Consider the following 19,158-nt stretch of genomic DNA (forward strand, 5'->3'; position numbering starts at 1 on the left):
ATTTATTTTGAGAGGGGGAAATGAGTGAAGGAGGAGTACAGAGAAAGGAGGACGGAGGATCCCAAGCGGGCTCTGTGCTAACAGCAGAGAGCCCGATGTGGAGTTCGAACTGAAGAACCACAGACAAGATCATGACCTGAGCTGAAGTCCGATGCTTAACTGACTGAGCCACCCAAGCACCCTGTGTCTTGTTCTTTACTGTGCCTCCATGGCCTAGAATAGTGTCCGGCACCCCAGCAATTCTTAAATAGAGTGTACTTACTGAACAGAAACCAGTATAGTTCATTTCAAATCAAGTTTAATCTGTTGCCTGCAGTAATTTTTTTTTACTGCATAAGTGGTTATGTTTTAATTGGCATTTATGATTTTCTGTTTCTGAAATAGAGTTAATTTAAGAATTTTTTGGTTGAGGTAATAAGGCCTGTGAGAATAGAAACATTGATGAGGTACTCTTTTTTGTGTCATTTTAGAAAATCCTTAATCTATGTTAATTTTTAAGAGGTAATTAAATACTTATATTGAATATATGAAACCATTGGATGTATGTTAAAAAATGGGTAGGTTTTGGTTTTTATTTTCACTACCTTATTGCTTTTGGATGCCCTTTCAACAGTTTGATAAAAATACCCTTTATATGTCAGTAGATGGCACTCTTGGTCATGGTTACTAGCATTAAAAAAAATAAGATTTTAGAGAGAACAGCTTTTAAAAATTAACATTTCTTTCTTTTCTTTTTTTTTTTAAGTTTATTTATTTTGGGAGCGCAAGTGGAGGAGGGGCAGACAGAGAGAGAGAGAATCCCAAGCAGGCTCTGCACTAGCAGCCTGGAACCTGATGCTGGGCTTGATCTCACGAACCCCAAGACCATGACCTGAGCTGAAATCCAGAGTCGGACCCTTAACTGACTGAGCCATCCGAGTGACCCCATTTCTTTATTTTCAAGTTCAGTTGGGCAGTAGACCCTTTAAATAGCATAACCACCAAAAGGCATATCTTAATTGAAGACAATCTGTTTTAGCAACAGTTGTCTAAAACATTGAGCCAAGACAGTGTTACCACATTAACTATATATCAGTTAAGTTTTATCAGGGGACTTGACCTTAAGTAACATATAACTGTATCATTCCAACCATTGATCTGAACTTTCATGGGGTGGATATCCTAGGTAGCAAGAGTTAAAGCATGCCAAGGAAGCTGAAAAAAGGAAGCAATAGCAATAAGAGAAACAATCAGAAGAGAAAGGTGGAAACCCAAGGAGGAAGAATTGATGGATAGGAGGTAGTTGAGTGCAGACTCGCTGTGAGGAGATGCTTGCTGATTATAATGAGCCTTCCCTTTTGCAGCTAGGAGTGCCCTTTAACAGTTTCCCAGAACTTGGTTCTTACATGTTGTCTCTGCCATTGCAGGAGCTTTGTGAGAATTTCAGTATATGGAAACACCGCCCTTGTTCCAACTGGTGTATATCCAAAGGTCCCCGTATAATTCCAGGACCAAAGTATTGCATGTCAGTCAGTCAGCCAGCCACATATTTAATGACTTCTAAAATCTCATGGACTTCTAAAGTAAGTTTCGCCTTCTTTCTTTCAACAATGAATGCACCATTTTAGGTTTAGCACATTCAAAGGAGAGAAGCTACATTTAGTAGTCTTACATGAGATGAAAGACCTTATTCTTTCGTTTACTAGGGAGAACAATGGTGAGTAGCCTCTTCATATCCACAGTGATGCTACGATGTACTGTGGCAGGAAGTAGATTTTTTATTTTTTTAAAAGACTAGTTAGAAGTGCTTTTTGATATGATTGGTTATAACTGACATACCATCCCTTCATTATTTACTGTTATTTGTTTTCTGTCTCCATTTTCTAAAATGTAAGCTAAGAAGTCTTTGTTTTGTGTATGTCTATATCCCCAGTGCCTGCCACATAATGGACTCTTAATAAGTATTTGTCAGATGAAGTACTAAATTAACAAATATGGAGTAGGAATATAAACACACGTAGCTTGAATTTTCCTAACACTAAATTGATTACAATTATTTATATAATACCTTTCAAAGAGCTCAAATCATTTACATACATTTTCATATATTCTCTAACATAGGACAGATATTTATGGCAGTATAACATGTTAAAAGAGACCATCTGAGGCAAAGAAATATTCAGAAATTGGCAGAGGATAACAGAACCAAAAAAAAATAGATCATCTGACTCATGATCAGTGCTGTTTTTTGATAAGCCTATAGGTTTTTTAATTGCAGTGTTGGATAATCTTTCTGTTTTTTATGTTTTGTTGAAATTTACAGACAGAAGTACTTAAATTCTAGGAAGATAGATTAATTTTTAAGGCTTTTTTCTTTTATTTTCTTTTTTTCTTAGAGCAGTTCTAAGTTTGCAGTAAAATTGAGGGGTCAGTAAAGACATGTCCAGTGTACTCCCTCCTTTCACACATGGATAGCTTTCCCCGTCATCAGTATCCCCCACCAGAGCAGTACATTTGTTACAGTTGATGAACCCCCTCCCCAAGAGGCTGTAGTTTACAGCTCACTCGCGGTATTGTGTGTTCTGTGGATTTAGACAAATGTATCTGTCACTCTCACTATGGTATCCTGCAGAGTATCTTTAATACCCTAGAAATCTTCTGTGGTTTGATGATGACTTTTTACAAAATGAAAATACCCGTGCAGTCAGCATTCAGATTAAGAAGCAGCATAGTGATTATTACCTCCCCAAGGATAACTGCTACCTTGATTTCTGACTTGATAAGATTAATTTAGTTTGTTTTTGTGCTTTATATGACTGGACTCACAGAATATATGCTTTTTGGAGTCTGGTTTCCATTCTTTTCGTTCAGCATGATATTAATGATACTCATCTGTGTTACCGCATGTAGGTGTGATTGGTTTTTTTCATCGCTGTGAACCTCAGAAAAGTTGCTCCTTGTACTTTATATAGCAAGAAATGTTAAAGACTAATATGCTCTTTGGGTGGGATAGAATTATTGGACAGTTATAAAATCTAGTCTCCCATAATAGCATAAGATTAGTCACGTGAGCTTGGTTAGTGATTGTGGAAACTAATAGCATGAATATTTGATGACACCACTAATTACGTAATGTCCGTACTGTGGAAATCAGTTGAATCAGCTCTAAATAGTGGCAGAATCTATGTCAGAGAAGAGTTAGGCCTTTAATAGCTTTGCTGTTTTGTTAGATCAGCGCATAACAGAACCAACACAAATCCAAACTTTTCTTCACTGGCCCCTAAAATAGTCTGATATTTCCCTACTTTTTCTTAAAATATTGTAACTTTCCTGTGCACCCAGGAAGCACCATGGCATGTGCTGCTGTTATGATTCATGGCTTGTTGCGAAGCTCTCTTGGTACCGTCTGCACTCAGGCTGCTTCACGGCGGAGGTTGACATCCAGTGCTTTGCGCCACCTTACTCTAACGAGGTGAGTTTCGGCCCCTAGTTTCATTTGATATGGTTCAAAGACCTGCTTGTGGATGGCCGTGGGACACCTGAAGGCATATCAGAACATCATGTTTAACTATGCATGCCTTTAGTAGACTGTGAAGCTTTAGTTAGACGTGCAGATTTACATTGACCACTTTCTAGGATCCATGATGTGACATTGCATTTTGGATAGTCATGATCTTACAGGGGAAACTAATTTAATTATTTTTTTGAAGATAATACTTAATAATCTAATTTTACTTTCTATTAAAGCATAATGAAATCCAAAAGGAAAACTGATCACTTGGAGAGAACCGCAAATGTCAGTCGACGGGAGGTTTGTATCTTTGGGCTTATGGCAAGTTTCTAGGCTGGACGGCGCACACATTACGACTGGCTCCCCGGGAGTGCCTCGGTCCCTCTGAAGGACAGTCTGGGACAGTTTGTTATTTTTTTGTTCAGAACCTTGCTGATAGGACATATGACAACTGATTTGAAAAGATGACAAGCAGATATTCATATTTTTCCTTTAAAAAACTTAGAATGAATGGATTAATTTTTTTTGGATTTGATTTTTTTTACTAAGTTTTTAAAAATTTTAATTCAAGTATAGTTAACATACAACGTTAAGTTAGTTTACGGTATATAATACAGTGATTTATTTTATTTTTTTAATATAATTTATTGTCAAATTGGCTAACATACAGTGTATACAGTATGCTCTTGGTTTTGGGGGTAGGTTCCTGTGATTCATCGCTTACATACAACACCCAGTGCTCATCCCAACAAATTCTCTCCTTAATGCCTATTACCCACTTTTCCCTCTCCCCCACTTCCATCAACCATTAGTTTGTTCTCTGTATTTAAGTCTTCTTATGGTTTGCCTCCCTCCCTCTCTGTGTTTAACTATTTTTCCCCCTTCCCTCCCCCCATGGTCTTCTGTTAAGTTTCTCAAGTTCTACATATGAGTGAAACATATATCTGTCTTTCTCTGATGGACTTATTTCATTTAGCGTAATACCCTCCAGTTCCAGCCACATTGCTGCAAATGGCAGGATTTCATTCTTTCTCATTGGCAAGTAGTATTCCATTGTATGTATAGACCACATCTTCTTGATCCTGAATGGATTAATTTTTGTTGAAGGGAGTGTGGCAGCAATTGAGGGACCTACCCTCACAGGTATAATGTTTAGGGTTATATTTTAGGGAGAATTTTAATAGCCTACATGTTATGAGTAGCTTACTTCTTTTTTTTTCTTCCTATTCTTTTTTGTTTGGTTGTTCCTTTTGGCACCATGTCTCAAAGTCCTTATTCTTGTCCCTACTTCAGAACAGCTTATTTCATCAAAGGAGAAAACACTAACATCTGAGAAAGGAAGGTGGATGAGCTCTTGTTACCCTTCCCATGTGCAGATTTTTTCCCACCATATTCAGACTCTAAAAAACTAATCTACCACCTGAAGGGGTGTCAAGGGCTGGGAAATAAAGGAGCCTCACCCCTTACCTCAGTGAGTAACCTCATTTTCTTTTAAAAACATAAATTGGATATTTGATTTTGCTTTTTGAGTGAATCTTCATATAGTTAGATATATTTAGCTTAGTGTTGTATATTTAAACTAGCAGTAAAAAAACTCCTATGTTTCTGTAAACATGGTCAGAAATTGCATTGTTGCAGGAATTTACTTTTTTAGTATTAATAGTAGGATACACTTTTTTGGGGGAGTTAATCATTTTATATTAAAATAACATGGGGCACCTGGGTGGCTCAGTCGGTTAAGCGTCCGACTTGGGCTCAGGTCATGATCTCACAGTTCGTGGGTTTGAGCACCATGTCGGACTCTGTGCTGACAGCTAGCTCAGAGCCTGGAGCCTGCTTCAGATTCTGTGTCTCCCTCTCTCTCTGACCCTCCCCTGCTCATGCTATCTCTCTGTCTCTCAGAAATAAATAAAACATTAAAAAAAAACCCAAAAAAACATACACTTAGAGTGCCTGGGTGGTTCAGTTGGTTAACTGTCTTACTTTGGCTCAGGTCATGATCTTGTGGTTTGTAAGTTTGAGCCCCATATCTGGCTCTGTGCTGACAGCTTAGAGCCTGGAGCCTGCTTTGGATTTTGTGTCTCTTTCTCTGCCCTTCCCCTGCTAGTGCTCTTTCTCTCTCTCTCTCTCCCTGAAATAAATAAACATTAGAAAAAAAACAAAAAAAACATACACATAGATACAACATGAAGTGGGATTCTAGAAATATTTAAGTTTAGATTCAGATATTTCCATAATTTTCAAAAAAATAAAATTCAAAGCAATAAGCTAATAAAAGGAGAGCACTATCAGTGTTACACTCCTAAAACTAATTAAACATGCGCACATGTATATTAACATTTATAATATGTATGTATATGCATATATACATATAAATTTGAAGAGTAGATTTATATAGCATAACAAAATAACAATTACTTAGCAATATGAGTATCTTTTACAAATATATCTGTGATGCAAAATGACAATTTCCTTCTCATGTCTTCCTTTTTTCTAAAAATAAAAATCATGCTGGGGTATTTTTGTTTGTTGTAAGTATAAAATCTAATCATTTCTTATATATGAGAACCTAACAATCTGAAGAAAAGGAAGGTGATCTGTCTATCCCTCTCCCAAAAAACTCACGTAACAAATACTAAAATGTTATATAACCCTAAGAGAACAATTATTATTTATTAGACTGCCAAAGCACATCCAAAAAACAATTTATAGTATTTTATAGTGAAATATTTACATATTTATACTTTGTGAAATCCCATGCATCTGGAAAAACTAGGTATTTTTAAATAATATATTCATCTGTTATTTATAAAGTTGTTTTGAATATTGTCATGCTGTCCAGTTAAATATAAAACTGAATAGCTCAAAAGGGACAATAAAAATTTTTTTTGTTTACTTTTGAGAGAGAGAGAGATGGAGCATGAACAGGGGAGGGGCAGAGAGAGAGGGAGACACAGGATATGAAACAGGCTCCAGGCTCTGAGCTGTCAGCACAGAGCCTTCTGATGTGGGGCTCAAACTCATGAACTGTGAGATCATGACTTGAGCTGAAGTCAAATGCTTACCCAACTGAGCCACCCAAGCGCTCTGGACAATAAAATTTCTCATAAAATAGTACGATACACTTTAAAAGAGGATTGTTTAGGCCCTACTTTTCAACGTAAGTCTAAAGAAAATTGCTTTAAGACCCAGTGTTTGTGAATTCAGCTTTAGGCTGATGTGTTTTTTTTGAAAAGTCTGTAAAATTAGCTCAGCATAGTAGATTTATGGATGTGAATGAATATGAATTTATAGATTTCCCACTGATGATAAATCTGAAAATACTTTTATCTTTTTGGCTTGCTCAACATACAAAATGCTCATTTTGTAAATGTGTGATTTGTTAGTATTTCTGTTTAAAGAGTGAAATCTTGTGGGCCAACTAGGTGGCTCAGTTGGTTGCGCATCTGACTTAGGCTCAGGTCATGATCTTGCAGTTCATGGGTTCAAGCCCCACATAGGGCTCATTGCTGTCAGCGCAGAGCCATGTTGGATCCTTTGTCTCCCTCTTTCACGTGCTCTCAAAAATAAATAAGACATTAAAAAAATTTTTTTTAAAGTGAAATCCTGCCAGTTTTGAAGAAAAATGAGTTTATTTAACAAGCTTGGACTATACTCTTTTCTGTTGTATTTTGAGGCAGGTAGAGCAAGAACATGGTTTGGTATATTTGGTCTGTTAAGGGCTGGGTAGTATTTTAAGCTTCATGGGCAATGTTGTCTTAGTTACTGCTACAAAACTCTGCTTTTGTTGTGTGAGATAGCCATATACAACATAGAAACAAATCTGAGTGGCTGCATTCCTGTAAAACATTATTTACCAAAATACCCAAATTTGGCCTGTGGAGCATATCCCTGGAGTAGAGTAGCATTTCAGAATTTTACAGGACAAAGTTATTGAGATTCTCAGGGGTTATTTTGAGTGAAGTTTAAGAAAACTACAGAAAAAGTTAATGCAAGCTCTAATAGTATGATTGCAAAGCTAAGAATTTTAATGCCTAGAAAGTTGGAAAATGACAGGGGTAATTGTAACCATGGTATTGCCTTGGCAGAACCTTCCTTTTGCAACTCTTTTTTTTCCCCTCTGTTTCTGACTTCCTCTCCTCTCTTGACAGAATGGAAGAGCTGGGAGGAGCTGAATAAAGCTAGATGGTGTCTAGGGTACAACTTAAGTGGGATAAGGTCAGAAGGCCTCACCCCAATCCCTCCAGAGGATGGCTCCTAGCCATAGAGCAGGAGTCTGACCTTGGACTTGCCAGAATGAACAGTACCTCAGACTGGGTCATAATGGACACCATCTCATACCCCTCTTGCCTTTAATTTGTATTGCAAGTATACGTTACAGAAAGAACTCCCAGCATGCCACTTGCCCCTCACTTCAAGCCTGTGAAGTAGGCTTGGAACAGGATGGTTTCTGCATTTTATGAAAGAGGAAATGGAGCCTAGAGATAAGCTGGGGGCGGCTCTCTAGACCAGAGGGATTCCAGCCCTGTGTCTTATTCCTAGGCCAAAGGACCCTGCTGCCACTCCTGGAGTGGGTAAAGAATGGAGCATCACCCACCCAGAAATATTTTTTCCTTGTTGGGCCTTGAGTTCCCTCTGAAGAACTTATTGAATGACCATATTATGATGGTAATGCTTCTTATCTAAGGCTGTAAATGTAACCAGCCTGAGGTCATGCTGATGCAGGAAGCGGAGGTCTGAATTAGATGACATTTGACTGTGTTCAAGTTCACAGTTTTCTTAAGGATCAAAGAATAAGCACTCTGGGTAACCTTGGAAATGTCAAGGAGATATGAGTAAGATATTATAATGCTCTAAGGATTGTTGAGGCGAGACTAAGATTTCAGGGGAGGGTCACTCTTTGCTTGGCGTCTAGAAGGCTGGCCCATTAGCAAGAGGGCCTCTGTCCATCAATTTGATGGGAGAGTTTGGTAAGGAAAGAATTTTTACAATCACTAATTCTTATGCGTTTATTTGGAAATATGCAAGACCCTAGGCTAGGTTTTAGGGTTGTATCTCTGAGCGTGATACATAGTCTTTTACCTCAGATTCTAGTGGGACTGTGCTCAGAAGAGACTGATTTTATGCACCTAATTGATTGTGGAAAAACCACTAATCCTTTTACAGTTGTACTAGTTTGCTTCTTTTAGAAGTTTAAGCCTTATCCAAAAAATGCCTTATGTGTGTCATTACCCTTTTGTTGACAAAGCACTAGATTATATCAGGCTGCTACTTGATTCTCATGACCACCCTGGGAGGGAGGCGAAGGGATCCTCACCGGCATTGCACAGGTGAGGAATTAAGACTTCAGAGGCTTAAATGTGGTGACTCTGATTCTTGATTTGCCTGGGCTAGCATCCTGTTTCACTCTCCCAGCTGCCCTGTTTTGGATGAAAATTACATCGTGGGCCTACATTTACAGGACTTGTTTAAGTAAATGGGGGACTCAGCCCTTGAACTCAGACCTTTGATATCAAACTTTTTTCTTTCTACTACAGCAAAAAAAAAAAAAATGTGACACTTGGTTCAGAGAAGTTTAATTGCGCAACACAATGGAAGATAAATTTCACATATTCTCATCTCTATTCCATATTAAAACTTGATGTAAGTGTTACTGGATGTAAGAAAGGAGAGATTGGAGCTGACACAGTAGTTCGTTAATAAAGTCCAATGGCTGGGCTCCTCGGACAGAGACCTTGGGGATCCTGTGGTCCCTGTGCTGTTTCCCGAGTGCTGATAGTCTGCTTGACTTGTGGTTTTGCTGAGGCTTGGGTTTGGTGAACTGGGCTGCTTAGCTGGAGATGTGGACCATGTCCTGAGTTTAACCCTTACAGTCCTCTGCTAGTCATCACCTACACATTTTGGGAAGATTGTATGCTGGAATGGCCTTCAACTTGGGGGCATGAGGGTAGGCATCTCTTTAGTATGGAATGTTTCTAACAGTTGGACACTGAATTTGCTGTGCTTATCAGAGTCTGGTAGAGAGTCTCGTAGAGATTATCCAGCCTAGGATGAACAGTTGGCATTCCAGCCTTACCGTAGTCAGTCTGACAGCAGAGCATGGGGAGCGGGGGCAGGGGGTAGGGGGGAACCTCAGGCATCCACCACTGAGAGGTAGCTCTGTGGCTTATAGGGGAGCTGAGCTCTTGTCTTGGTGAAAACTCCCAGGGAGGTGTGGTCTGATGGCCCTGGCAGTCTGCCTGTGGCTTGTCAGGGTGCAATAACTCACTCTGCTATGAGTGGAAGCCTGCAGAGACAGGCTGCTTGGGGAAAGGCCCGGCTTAGCAGTGCTGTAGCCACAGTATCCAGCACAGTGCTGATGGAATAGGTACTCACTACCCATTTGTTGAGTAGAATAAACAAGTGTTAACCCCACCTCTGTGCTTGATTTCCTTCACTGCCTTGGATGGGTCACCTTGTAAAGTAGGAACAGTGATGAACTTCACCTCGAGATGCAGTGATGATGGAAGTGTGTACTACTTCGTTCTATACAGTAGGCACTGCCTATATTGCTACGTTTTAGCTATGCTTAGAACTTGTTAATATCCAAAATGTATAGTGTCAGGGCTCTTCACTGACATAACTTTAGTTCAAAAATTAAGTCATCTAAAAGTCAGGCCTCTTTTCCATTATTCCGCTAGGAGATCCAATCAGATGAAATAGATTTTATTTTAGATCCAACAGACATGTGTTGAGTGCCTGCTGTGTGCCTACCCCTATATTTTTCTGCGCGTGAATGACAACAGCACATGAAGCAGCTAAAGGCCCTGCTGTATGTGGGTCTTCATTCTGGTGCAGATAAACCAGAAAATGTGGATGTGATATATCCTTAAAGACAATAAAATAGGGTAAGTTGTCATGGGAGGCAAGAATGGCTGGGGGCGGGGGTGCTGTTTTAAATTGGTGTGTAACCCTGGAACCAAGACAAGAGGAAAAGAGCCGGCCATGGGCACAGCATTTCTTTCTGGCAGAGGAACAGAGATGAACTTGGCATGCTCAGAGGAGGGTAGTAGGATGAGAGGTAGGCAGGGCCCAGGTTGTATAAACTATTATGGGCTTGTGCAAGGAGTTGGGATTTTATTCCAAAGGGGAAGGAAGGTTTATTTTATTTTACTTTATTTTATTTTATTTTATTTTATTTTATTTTATTTTATTTTATTTTATTTTATTTTTTAATTTTATTTGGAGAGAGAGAGAGTCCAAGGGGGGACCAGAGGAAGAGAGAAAAAAAGTCTTAAAGCAGGCACTACGCTCAGTGTGGAGCCCATCCTGGGGCTCGATTCCAGGACCTTGGGATCACGACCAGAGTCAGATGCTCCACTGACTGAGCCACTCAGATGCCTGGGGGATGGAAGGTTTTAAGCTTTACATTTTAAATGGGTCATCTATTTGCTTCCTAGGACACTGGGTTTTGTTGTGCTTTGACACCAATTAGAAGCTATTGACACATTCCCAGGAGAGGTGGTGGTAGCTTTGAGTAGGGTGGTAGTAGTGGGTTGGAGAACGGGCTGAATCTAAGACGGGGTAGGTAGGGCTGATGGCGTTCACAGATTTGGGGTGGAAGGCTGTAGTGGCTGCAGTTAGTAAGAGGAAAAGAAACCAAGAGATTTCTAGCTTTGGGGTTTGAATAATCCAAGTAGATAATGATGGAGAAGAACAAGTTGCAGGAGGGGAAATAAAGTGCTTGATTTTGGAATAATCTGAGGTGGGAGGGTGGAAGGTAGGTAGAGTTACAGATAAAACAAGATTAGCCTTGAGCTTTATCACCTATCAACTGTTGAATCTGGGTCATGGGTGCAATGGAGATCCATTGTACTATTTCTATTAGTTTTGTATATGTTTGAATTTTCCATAATAATAAAAAGGAAGAAACTTGAGGAGATAAAAGAGTTTTGTGTTCCATGTGTTATTTGAAATGGAAATTGAACTCAGTAGTTGGGTATGTGAATTTGGAGTTCACTGCTGGAAATAAAAGGTCTTAAGCCATGTAGAGAGTAGGGGAAGAGGGCCTGGGACTCAGCCCTGGGATGTGTCAACATTTAGAGGTGAAGGCAGAAGAGGAAGGGACCAGGGAGGCCAGAGGGAAATCAGCGGGGTATTGGTGAAGCCAGGAGAAAGTGTTTCAAGGAGGGAGTGGCCAATTGTGCTGAACTCTGCCGAGACATCACCGAATTTAGCAGAATGGATGCTAGGTGACCAGAATGACTGGTAGTGCATGGCTGAGAGTGAAAGCCTGACTAGACTGTGCTGGAGAGAGAATGGGAGATAAGAAATTGGAACCAGGGACAAATAAAATTTTTGAAAATGTTTTATGTAAATGGAGCAGATAAATGATGAGACAGTTGAATTAAGGGAGAGGCTTGTTTTGTTTGTATTTTGAGAAGCAGCAAAGCACAGTGGCCAGGTGTCTGGGTTTGAATCTCTGTTTTGCCACTTACTAGCCCTGGGACCTCAGTTTTCTCATTTATATATAATGGGAATGATGATAATAATACCTGCCTACTAGGGTTGTTGTGAAGGATGAATGAATGAGTGTTATGTGAAGTACCTGGCACATGGTAAGTTACACACAGGTGTTTGCAGCTGATGTGAGGTAGAAGATTCTAGTGCTCGCATGTGTCTCATAGGGAGGGTCAAAGGGGTGATGTATGCTTGAGAAGGCAGAGAGGAAAAAGCCCAAATGGACAGGGTAGCCTTTGGTTGGAGCAAGGAGAGTCCATTTGTCATGTCAGAACGTTGACAGAAGTTGTCACTTGACAGAAATTTGTACTCTTTGCTTTTCAGTAAATCACTTTAGTAAAACCAGTTTCTTCTAGTTAGATTCCTTCTCTGATCTAGATTCAGATTGGTTTTCTGCCACTATTTAAGTAACTTTCTTTTCTTTTAAATGTTTTATTTATTTCTGAGAGAGAGAGGAAGAGAGAGTGAGAGTGAGAGCAGGGGAGGGTCAGAGAGAGGGAGATACAGAATCTGAAACAGGCTCCAGGCTCTGACCTGGCTGTCAGCACAGAGCCTGATGCGGGGCTGGAACCCACAAACCAGGAAAAATCATGACCTGAGCTGAAGTTGGACGCTTAACCGACTGAGCCACCCAGGTGCCCCTATTTAAGTAATTTTCTAGGCCTCAATCTCCTTATGTGTAAGGTGATGCACTATTTTTTTCATGTTTGTTTATTTTGAGAGAGAGGTGGGGGGGGGAGAATCTCAAGCAGGCTGCATGCTGTCAGCGCTGAGCCTGACATAGGGCCCCGTCTCATGAGCCCAGGAGATCATGACCTGAGCTGAAATCCAGAGTCGGAGGCTTAACCAACTGAGCCCCCCAGGCACCCCAAAATGATCTGTTTTGAATAATGATTAAATTTTCCTTTGAGTCTGAAATTCTTTGTGCCCTAACTGTATTTTTATTTAAAGTTATCTCTAATACTGGCTTTGTCTAAATTTTCAAGCTAGCAAATGAATGAATGGGAGTAAACAGAGGAAGCCAGTCAGGTTTCCCACAGAAAGACCTATTTCCTGCGCAGAGACTTTTGCAGCAGCAATAACATCAAAATATCCTACATAAAACCAGTTTTTAAAATCAGTATGATGGAATTTCCTTTTAGATGCTGACTCCGTGAAACCATTAAAAATGTGTGCTAGTAAAAGTTGGCAAATGTATTGTTATTTTATTGAACAGTAGAAGAGTCTAAATATTATTTTATGGAAAACTTCATTTCCTGCCATGTGTTTTAACTTAGGACATGGCCAGTTGAGCCATTAGTTGTGAAACCTTTTGATCCATTAAGCAAGAGAACAAGTACAAATGTTAAAACATAGTTTTTCCATCATGTTTTGCTTATTCATAAAAGTAAAGAAAGAGCAGCATATAACAAGGGCTGTGATTACAGTCCTTAATTATATGAAAGTAGTTTTGGAGTAAAATAAAGATGTGGCCTTCAAAAGATTTTGCTAATGTTTTTGATCTACATTACTAGATATCTTTGTAAAGTATGCGGATTTGCATTAGTTGAATAAAATAAAGTGTTAATAGGAAGGCGTGTCTTTAAAAATCATGAATTGTGTAATGTATTTTATATGACCAGATACAGCAGTTTTGCCCAGATTTTTAGGACTAATAGCAACTGGTATATACAGATACAAACAGTAGTTTATATTAATTGTAATCAGCATAAAGCAATTTGGGAATCTTTTTGGTCATAGAGACTATCTAAATGAAATAGGACTTTTCAGTAGAAAGTATAACTTCTTTCCTTTCTTCATTGAATTTCATATTTGAACATTAGCAAATGAGTGCTGATTTCATTTTATATAGTCTAGCATTTGACTGTGAGACATACTCACCTTCGAGCTGAAATTCTGTGCACATCCCCCTCCTCCTGCCCATGACCATGAATGTCCGTTTCCCTGCCAGTAGGTGACTCTTGAGTGTGTGTTTAAAGCTTTGACAAATGCCAGTTAAACTGAAATGATCTAGCTCTTGGCTATGTTTTTACAGATTATTAAATTAAAAGAAAATAATGAATGTTTATAAAACCAACCTTCTTTTGTAAATCTAAAAAAAATGATAGTAATACTGTAATTAGGAATACTGATGATTCCTAATATTTGTTTTTGTAGTAAGATATTTAAAATAGAGTGTCTGGCAAATAAAGGAAGAGTCCTTATTCTGCTGAAGAAATCCCTGCCTTCCCTTCACTCACAGTTTTAAACATGAATCTAGATTTTCTATAGTGGTTACATCTGCCCCCTTCCTCCCTTTTCTCTTTAAATGACAAAAGGCCCCTGAACTACTAATTTTTGTTCAGGAAGCCAGTCTTAAGTAACTTTAAGTTAGGGTGTTCATTCATTCTGCAAATCTTTGCTGAGTCTTACTGTGTGTTGGGCCCTGTGTGTGATCTAGGGAGTATCAAGTATACACTTACAGATGCTACCCTATACCTGACCTCAGGAGGCTGATGGTCTTGTGTGGTAGGAGAGATGTGTTACAGTTCTTATAGTAATGCCAGAATGTGCTAAGTGTGATAAGAAAGTAGAATATTGGTAGAGTTGAGAGGGTGGGGAAAAGCAGGAAAACCTCAGACAGGGGTTAGTCTTTGAGCAAGGCCTGGAAGGGCGGGCAGGAGGTTGACTGACAGGGCAGAGAGTACGGTGCCTGCCCAGTGACCTAGGCAGGCAAATGTCAGGCACCTTTGAGGACCAGCAAATTATCCACTTTGACTGGTAAGCCACTAGCATAGGGATAGAGGAGAGCTGAAGCTACAAAGGCCTTTTAGCATTTTTATTTTATTTTATCTTTTTGGAGTTGAGTATTAGCCCCTGAAGGTTTTGAGATGGAACGTAACTAGGTGAGGTCAGAATATTAGCAATATTTTCCTGTTAGCTGCTTTGAGAGTGACAGGAAGGAGTCTAGGGCAACAGTTCAAGTGAGAAGAAATTCTTGGCTGAGGATGCTTGTGGCACAGGGAGGAAAAGACATGAGCTTAACTCATTGAACTTGTTCATGTTAGGGACAGAACGCCTGGAAGAGAGTCAGATTGTGTGTGTGTGTGTGTGTGCGCGCGCGCGTGTGTGCGTGTGTGTGCGTGTGCACACACACGTGCATATGCATGTACCAGTTGAAAATGGATTTGACTCTCTGGCATCAAGGGTGAGCCTGGACTAGAAATCCTGATGATGGAAAGAGCCATTCTGTGGGGCACCCTGAGGGCAGAAGCAGCCTTCTCCATCTCCCTCTCCAGTGCCAGGCAGCACATGCTCAAGAAGTGCCTGTAGAAGGGAAGAATGTGGTAGATTTAGTTGAACACATAAGTGAGTTTACCATTGGGGCGGGACTATCAAGTGATTAAGGTCCAAGCACAGCTCTGTTTGAAGCTGGACTCAGCCATTCCTGAGTGATCCTGAGCATGCTACTAAATTGTTTTTCCTTATATACAGAATGGAGGATAATAACACCATCTGCTGGGATATAATATGACTATTCATATTAACTGAATGAGTTAAATAACTCATGAGTTGAGTAACTGGTGTACATGAGACATTTAAGCCTGTACCTGGAATACATCTGAGCTAAAAGCTCCTCAGACATTGGCTGCTGTTACTTACAGAAGAGTGTAGATGTGGGCCTGATTGACAGAAGAATATTGAGGAGTTGGGATGGGGGTTAGTAGCTTTGGCCCAGAGATAGGAAAGGGGGTGGGAGTAGGGCAGTTTAGAGAGAGCTCCCAGTGAAGAAGTGTGAGGAAGAAGGGTAAAGGAGCAAGGACCAGGTTGGAGAGGCAGGAGGGGACCCTGCCAAAGAGTTCAGCGTCAGCCATCCCAGGCAGAAGAATGTTTCAGGATGGAAGGGAAGCAAAAAGTGTCAAAATTAGGGGCGCCTGGGTGGTTCAGTCCGTTAAGCATCTGACGTCAGCTCAGGTCATGATCTTGTGGTTCACGAGTTCGTGCCCCACATCGGGCTCTGTGCGGGCAGCTCAGAGCCTGGAGCCTGCTTCACACTCTGTGTTTCCCTCTCTCTCTGCCCCTCCCTGACCCATTCTCTCTCTCTCTCTCAAAAATAAGTAAAACATTAAAAAAAATTTTTTTTAAAGTGTCAAAATCAGAAAGCTCAGGGAGGGCAAGAACTGAGCCTGGTCATTTGAGTTCAGCTCTTCAGGCAGACATCCACCAAACTTAGAAGCCGGGTTACCTGTGGTTACGGAGAGCCTCAGGATCAAAGAGAAGATTCTGTCAGATAAAGAAGTATCAGAGTCAGAGATTAAAGGCCAGATTTCTAAAATTGCTTAAAGACAATATGGTTTTTTAAAATCTTATTTAGTTAGAGAGAGAGAGGGAGACACAGAGAGACATCGGGAGTGGGAGACGGACAGAGAGAGGGAGAAAGAATCCCAAGCAGGCTCTGCACTGACAGAGATCATGCATGACATGAGATCATGACCCAAGCTGAAATCAAGAGTTGGATGCTTAAGCTACTGAGCTACCCAGGTCCCCCCAGTATGGCCTTTTAAGTTTGTTCTAGCAAATAGATACAGGGTGGTACAAAGCCCACCGTACTTTACAGGCTCTTAACGTTCTCCGTGAGAATCGTCCCCTTGAGGGTGTGTAGTGCTCATTCTGCAAGGTCCTGCATGGGCAGCACTGGTGTGGTGGGATGTATATAATAATAAGTGAATAAAATGTAATATATAATGTAACAGATACTAATAAGCTAGTTATAATAAATGCCATAAGATACATTATAACTGACACTTAATGAATACTTATTATGAGCCAGCAGCATCATAAGTGCTTTGTACGTATGATTTCATTTAATCCTCCCAGCAGCTCTGAGGTACAGGGGTTGTTGATCTTATCTTATAGCCGAGAGGGGCTGGGTTATGTGCCCAGGGTCACACAGCTGGTAAGTTTGTGCTGGGGCCGGGATTAAATACCCCCGGCAGTGTGGTTACAGAGCACGTGCTGTTAGCAGCCATACTGTGCTGCTTCCTTTTATTTTGGAAGGCAGATGGCATTAGGTGTCCTGCCTGATAAACAGGAGGTCTGGAGAGGAGGAAGGGTGGCCCTGAAGGAAGGGGCTGGTGGGAGTGGGTAGAGCACTGTTCTGGAGAAGATGAGCAGGACTAGGATCAGAAGCTCAGGGAGAGGGTCAGTGTGGAAACCAACCCACTTGCCCTCGAGGGGAGAAGGAGGACTGGCAAAAATCCAGAGGAGGAGAGGCAAGAGATTTTACGGGAGCAATGAAAGGTAAGACATTTTCTGAGATATTTTGAGTTGGTGAGGGAGACCGCTACCCATCTGGAGAATTTTGCAGTGGTTTTTTAAGAATCGTTTCCCACTGTAATTTGATTAAACCTAGTCCTATTGGAGAAGGGGTTGAAGGGGAGGCAGCATTAGCATGTGAGGTTCATTGACCTTGACAGCTTTCTAAGACACCCTTTGGTGGAGCCATGAAACCAGCACTATCCAAGGATAATGACTCTACTTTGGTCACCTACTGCTGCTTTGATTTGCTTCCAGAAGTGGAGTTGAATGGCAGTAGGAGGTTGAGGAGAGTCATGTTGTCTTTTTTGTGACAAGATGTTCTGAAGATGTCATGTTGTGAAGATGTCCCAAATTTTAGGAGGAAGAAAGACTCAAAGGTGGAAGAAACAAAGAATGAAGGAAGCAAAGGCATTTTGAACTCAAGGGCTGCTGAGGAGTGGATGACACTGAGGAGTGCCTGGCTCAGACCTTAGAATTTTCTAGAAATCAGATATGTTGTTTAGGATAGTGCTTCTCAAACTATCTGTGGTGAGGAGCTATTTTTGATATTGTTCTAAGGCTGTGGACTGTTTATATTTTGTCAAATATCAACAGGGAATTAGAAAAAATAAATTACAAATCATAAGGAATACAAACCCAATTTGTTGTCTATTATTAGATTCAACAGACTCTGTGAAATTGCTAAAAATAAGTTGCTAAATGCTTACTTGTAACTTCTGAAATTAGCTTGTCATAGACTTCTAGCAGGCTGAGAACAAACATAGACTTGTAGCTAACAGTGGGTTTCACTTTGTATATGTTGTGTTGACCAAGAATTTAGACGCCAGACAGAGGGTTCCCAGGCATCCAGTTCCCCGGGCTCTTTCCAGATTACCCAGCCTGGTGCATGGAATATACTAGGCACTCAACAAATAAACACTTGTTAAATGGTCCCCTTAAGAGATGCTTTTGGGGCACCTGGGTGGGCTCAGTCGGTTAAGCATCTGACTTCAGCCCAAGTTATGATCTCACGGTTTGCGAGTTCAAGCCCTGCATTGGGCTCTGTGTTGTTAATGTGGAGCCTGCTTTGGATCCTCTGTCTGCCTCTTCCTCACCCTCTCTCAAAAGTAAACATTTTTTAAAAAATGATGATTTTTGTGAGGCCCCTGGGTGGCTTAGTTGGTCAAGCATGTGACTCTTGATTGTGGTCATGATCTCACGGTCATGAGATCATGAGATTGAGCCCTGTGTCAGGCTCAGCTTGGAGTGTGGAGCCTGCTTGGGACTCTCTCCCTCTCTCTGTCTCTGCTCCTCCCCCACTTGTGTCCTCTCTCAAAATAAGTAAATAAACTTTGAAGAAAAAAAGGGATGATTTTTATATGCAGAAGAAAATTCGATTAGTATGATAGCAAGCCTCTCAAAAATAATTAAAATTGGGCACCTGGTGGTAGGCAGCATTTTAAAGCAAAGTGTGCTTTTTCTTGTTTTACAGTTTACAAAAGCCACATCTTTGTAGATTTCAAAAAACCTTAGTTACCAGAAATCCACAGTTTGTTCCTTACACGTGTACATACCAACCTCAGCCACGGTTCATCTTTTGGGTCTAGGTCGTGTCGACCGCTAAGGTGTGTGGGGCTGCTGCTGAGTCGCCATCCGTGAAGAGGCTCCAACTGCTTGTTGCTGATAAAGATTTTTCTTTTAAAGCCGGTCAATGGTAAGTGGCGTCTCGCTTTCCTTGGTGTTTTGTGTTCAAGGAGGTGCCATCCAATAAGAGGGCTTATTTTCTCTTCTGGAAAGGACTACTGTGGCTGGCTGTTTCTACTGAGGAGTAGGAAGTCTAGACCATCCCCATTTGGGGGGAGCCTTCTTTTGTCATGGAGAGAGAATCTGAT

At 40.7% G+C, this 19,158-nt stretch overlaps 1 protein-coding gene across 4 annotated transcripts in view; it reads left to right on the top strand.

Moving 5' to 3' along the window:
* The window catches only part of OXNAD1 (oxidoreductase NAD binding domain containing 1), a 41,909-nt gene that overhangs the window by 4,341 nt on the left and 18,410 nt on the right, over positions 1-19,158 (top strand). The window contains exons 2-5 of one of the 4 annotated variants that reach the window (XM_039250582.1): positions 1,407-1,562; positions 3,322-3,451; positions 3,727-3,790; positions 18,874-18,980. In XM_039250582.1, coding sequence (XP_039106513.1) covers positions 3,330-3,451; positions 3,727-3,790; positions 18,874-18,980 — 293 coding nt within the window. In that variant the 5' untranslated portion in view covers positions 1,407-1,562; positions 3,322-3,329. The remainder of the gene's footprint in view (positions 1-1,406; positions 1,563-3,321; positions 3,452-3,726; positions 3,791-18,873; positions 18,981-19,158) is intronic. The other 3 variants (XM_039250584.1, XM_039250583.1, XM_039250585.1) reach the window with 3 other exon arrangements.

The sequence above is a fragment of the Hyaena hyaena genome, unplaced genomic scaffold, assembly GCF_003009895.1.
Source record: "Hyaena hyaena isolate Hyena2069 unplaced genomic scaffold, ASM300989v1 scaffold_375, whole genome shotgun sequence".
In the NCBI taxonomy this organism is placed as follows: domain Eukaryota; kingdom Metazoa; phylum Chordata; class Mammalia; order Carnivora; family Hyaenidae; genus Hyaena; species Hyaena hyaena.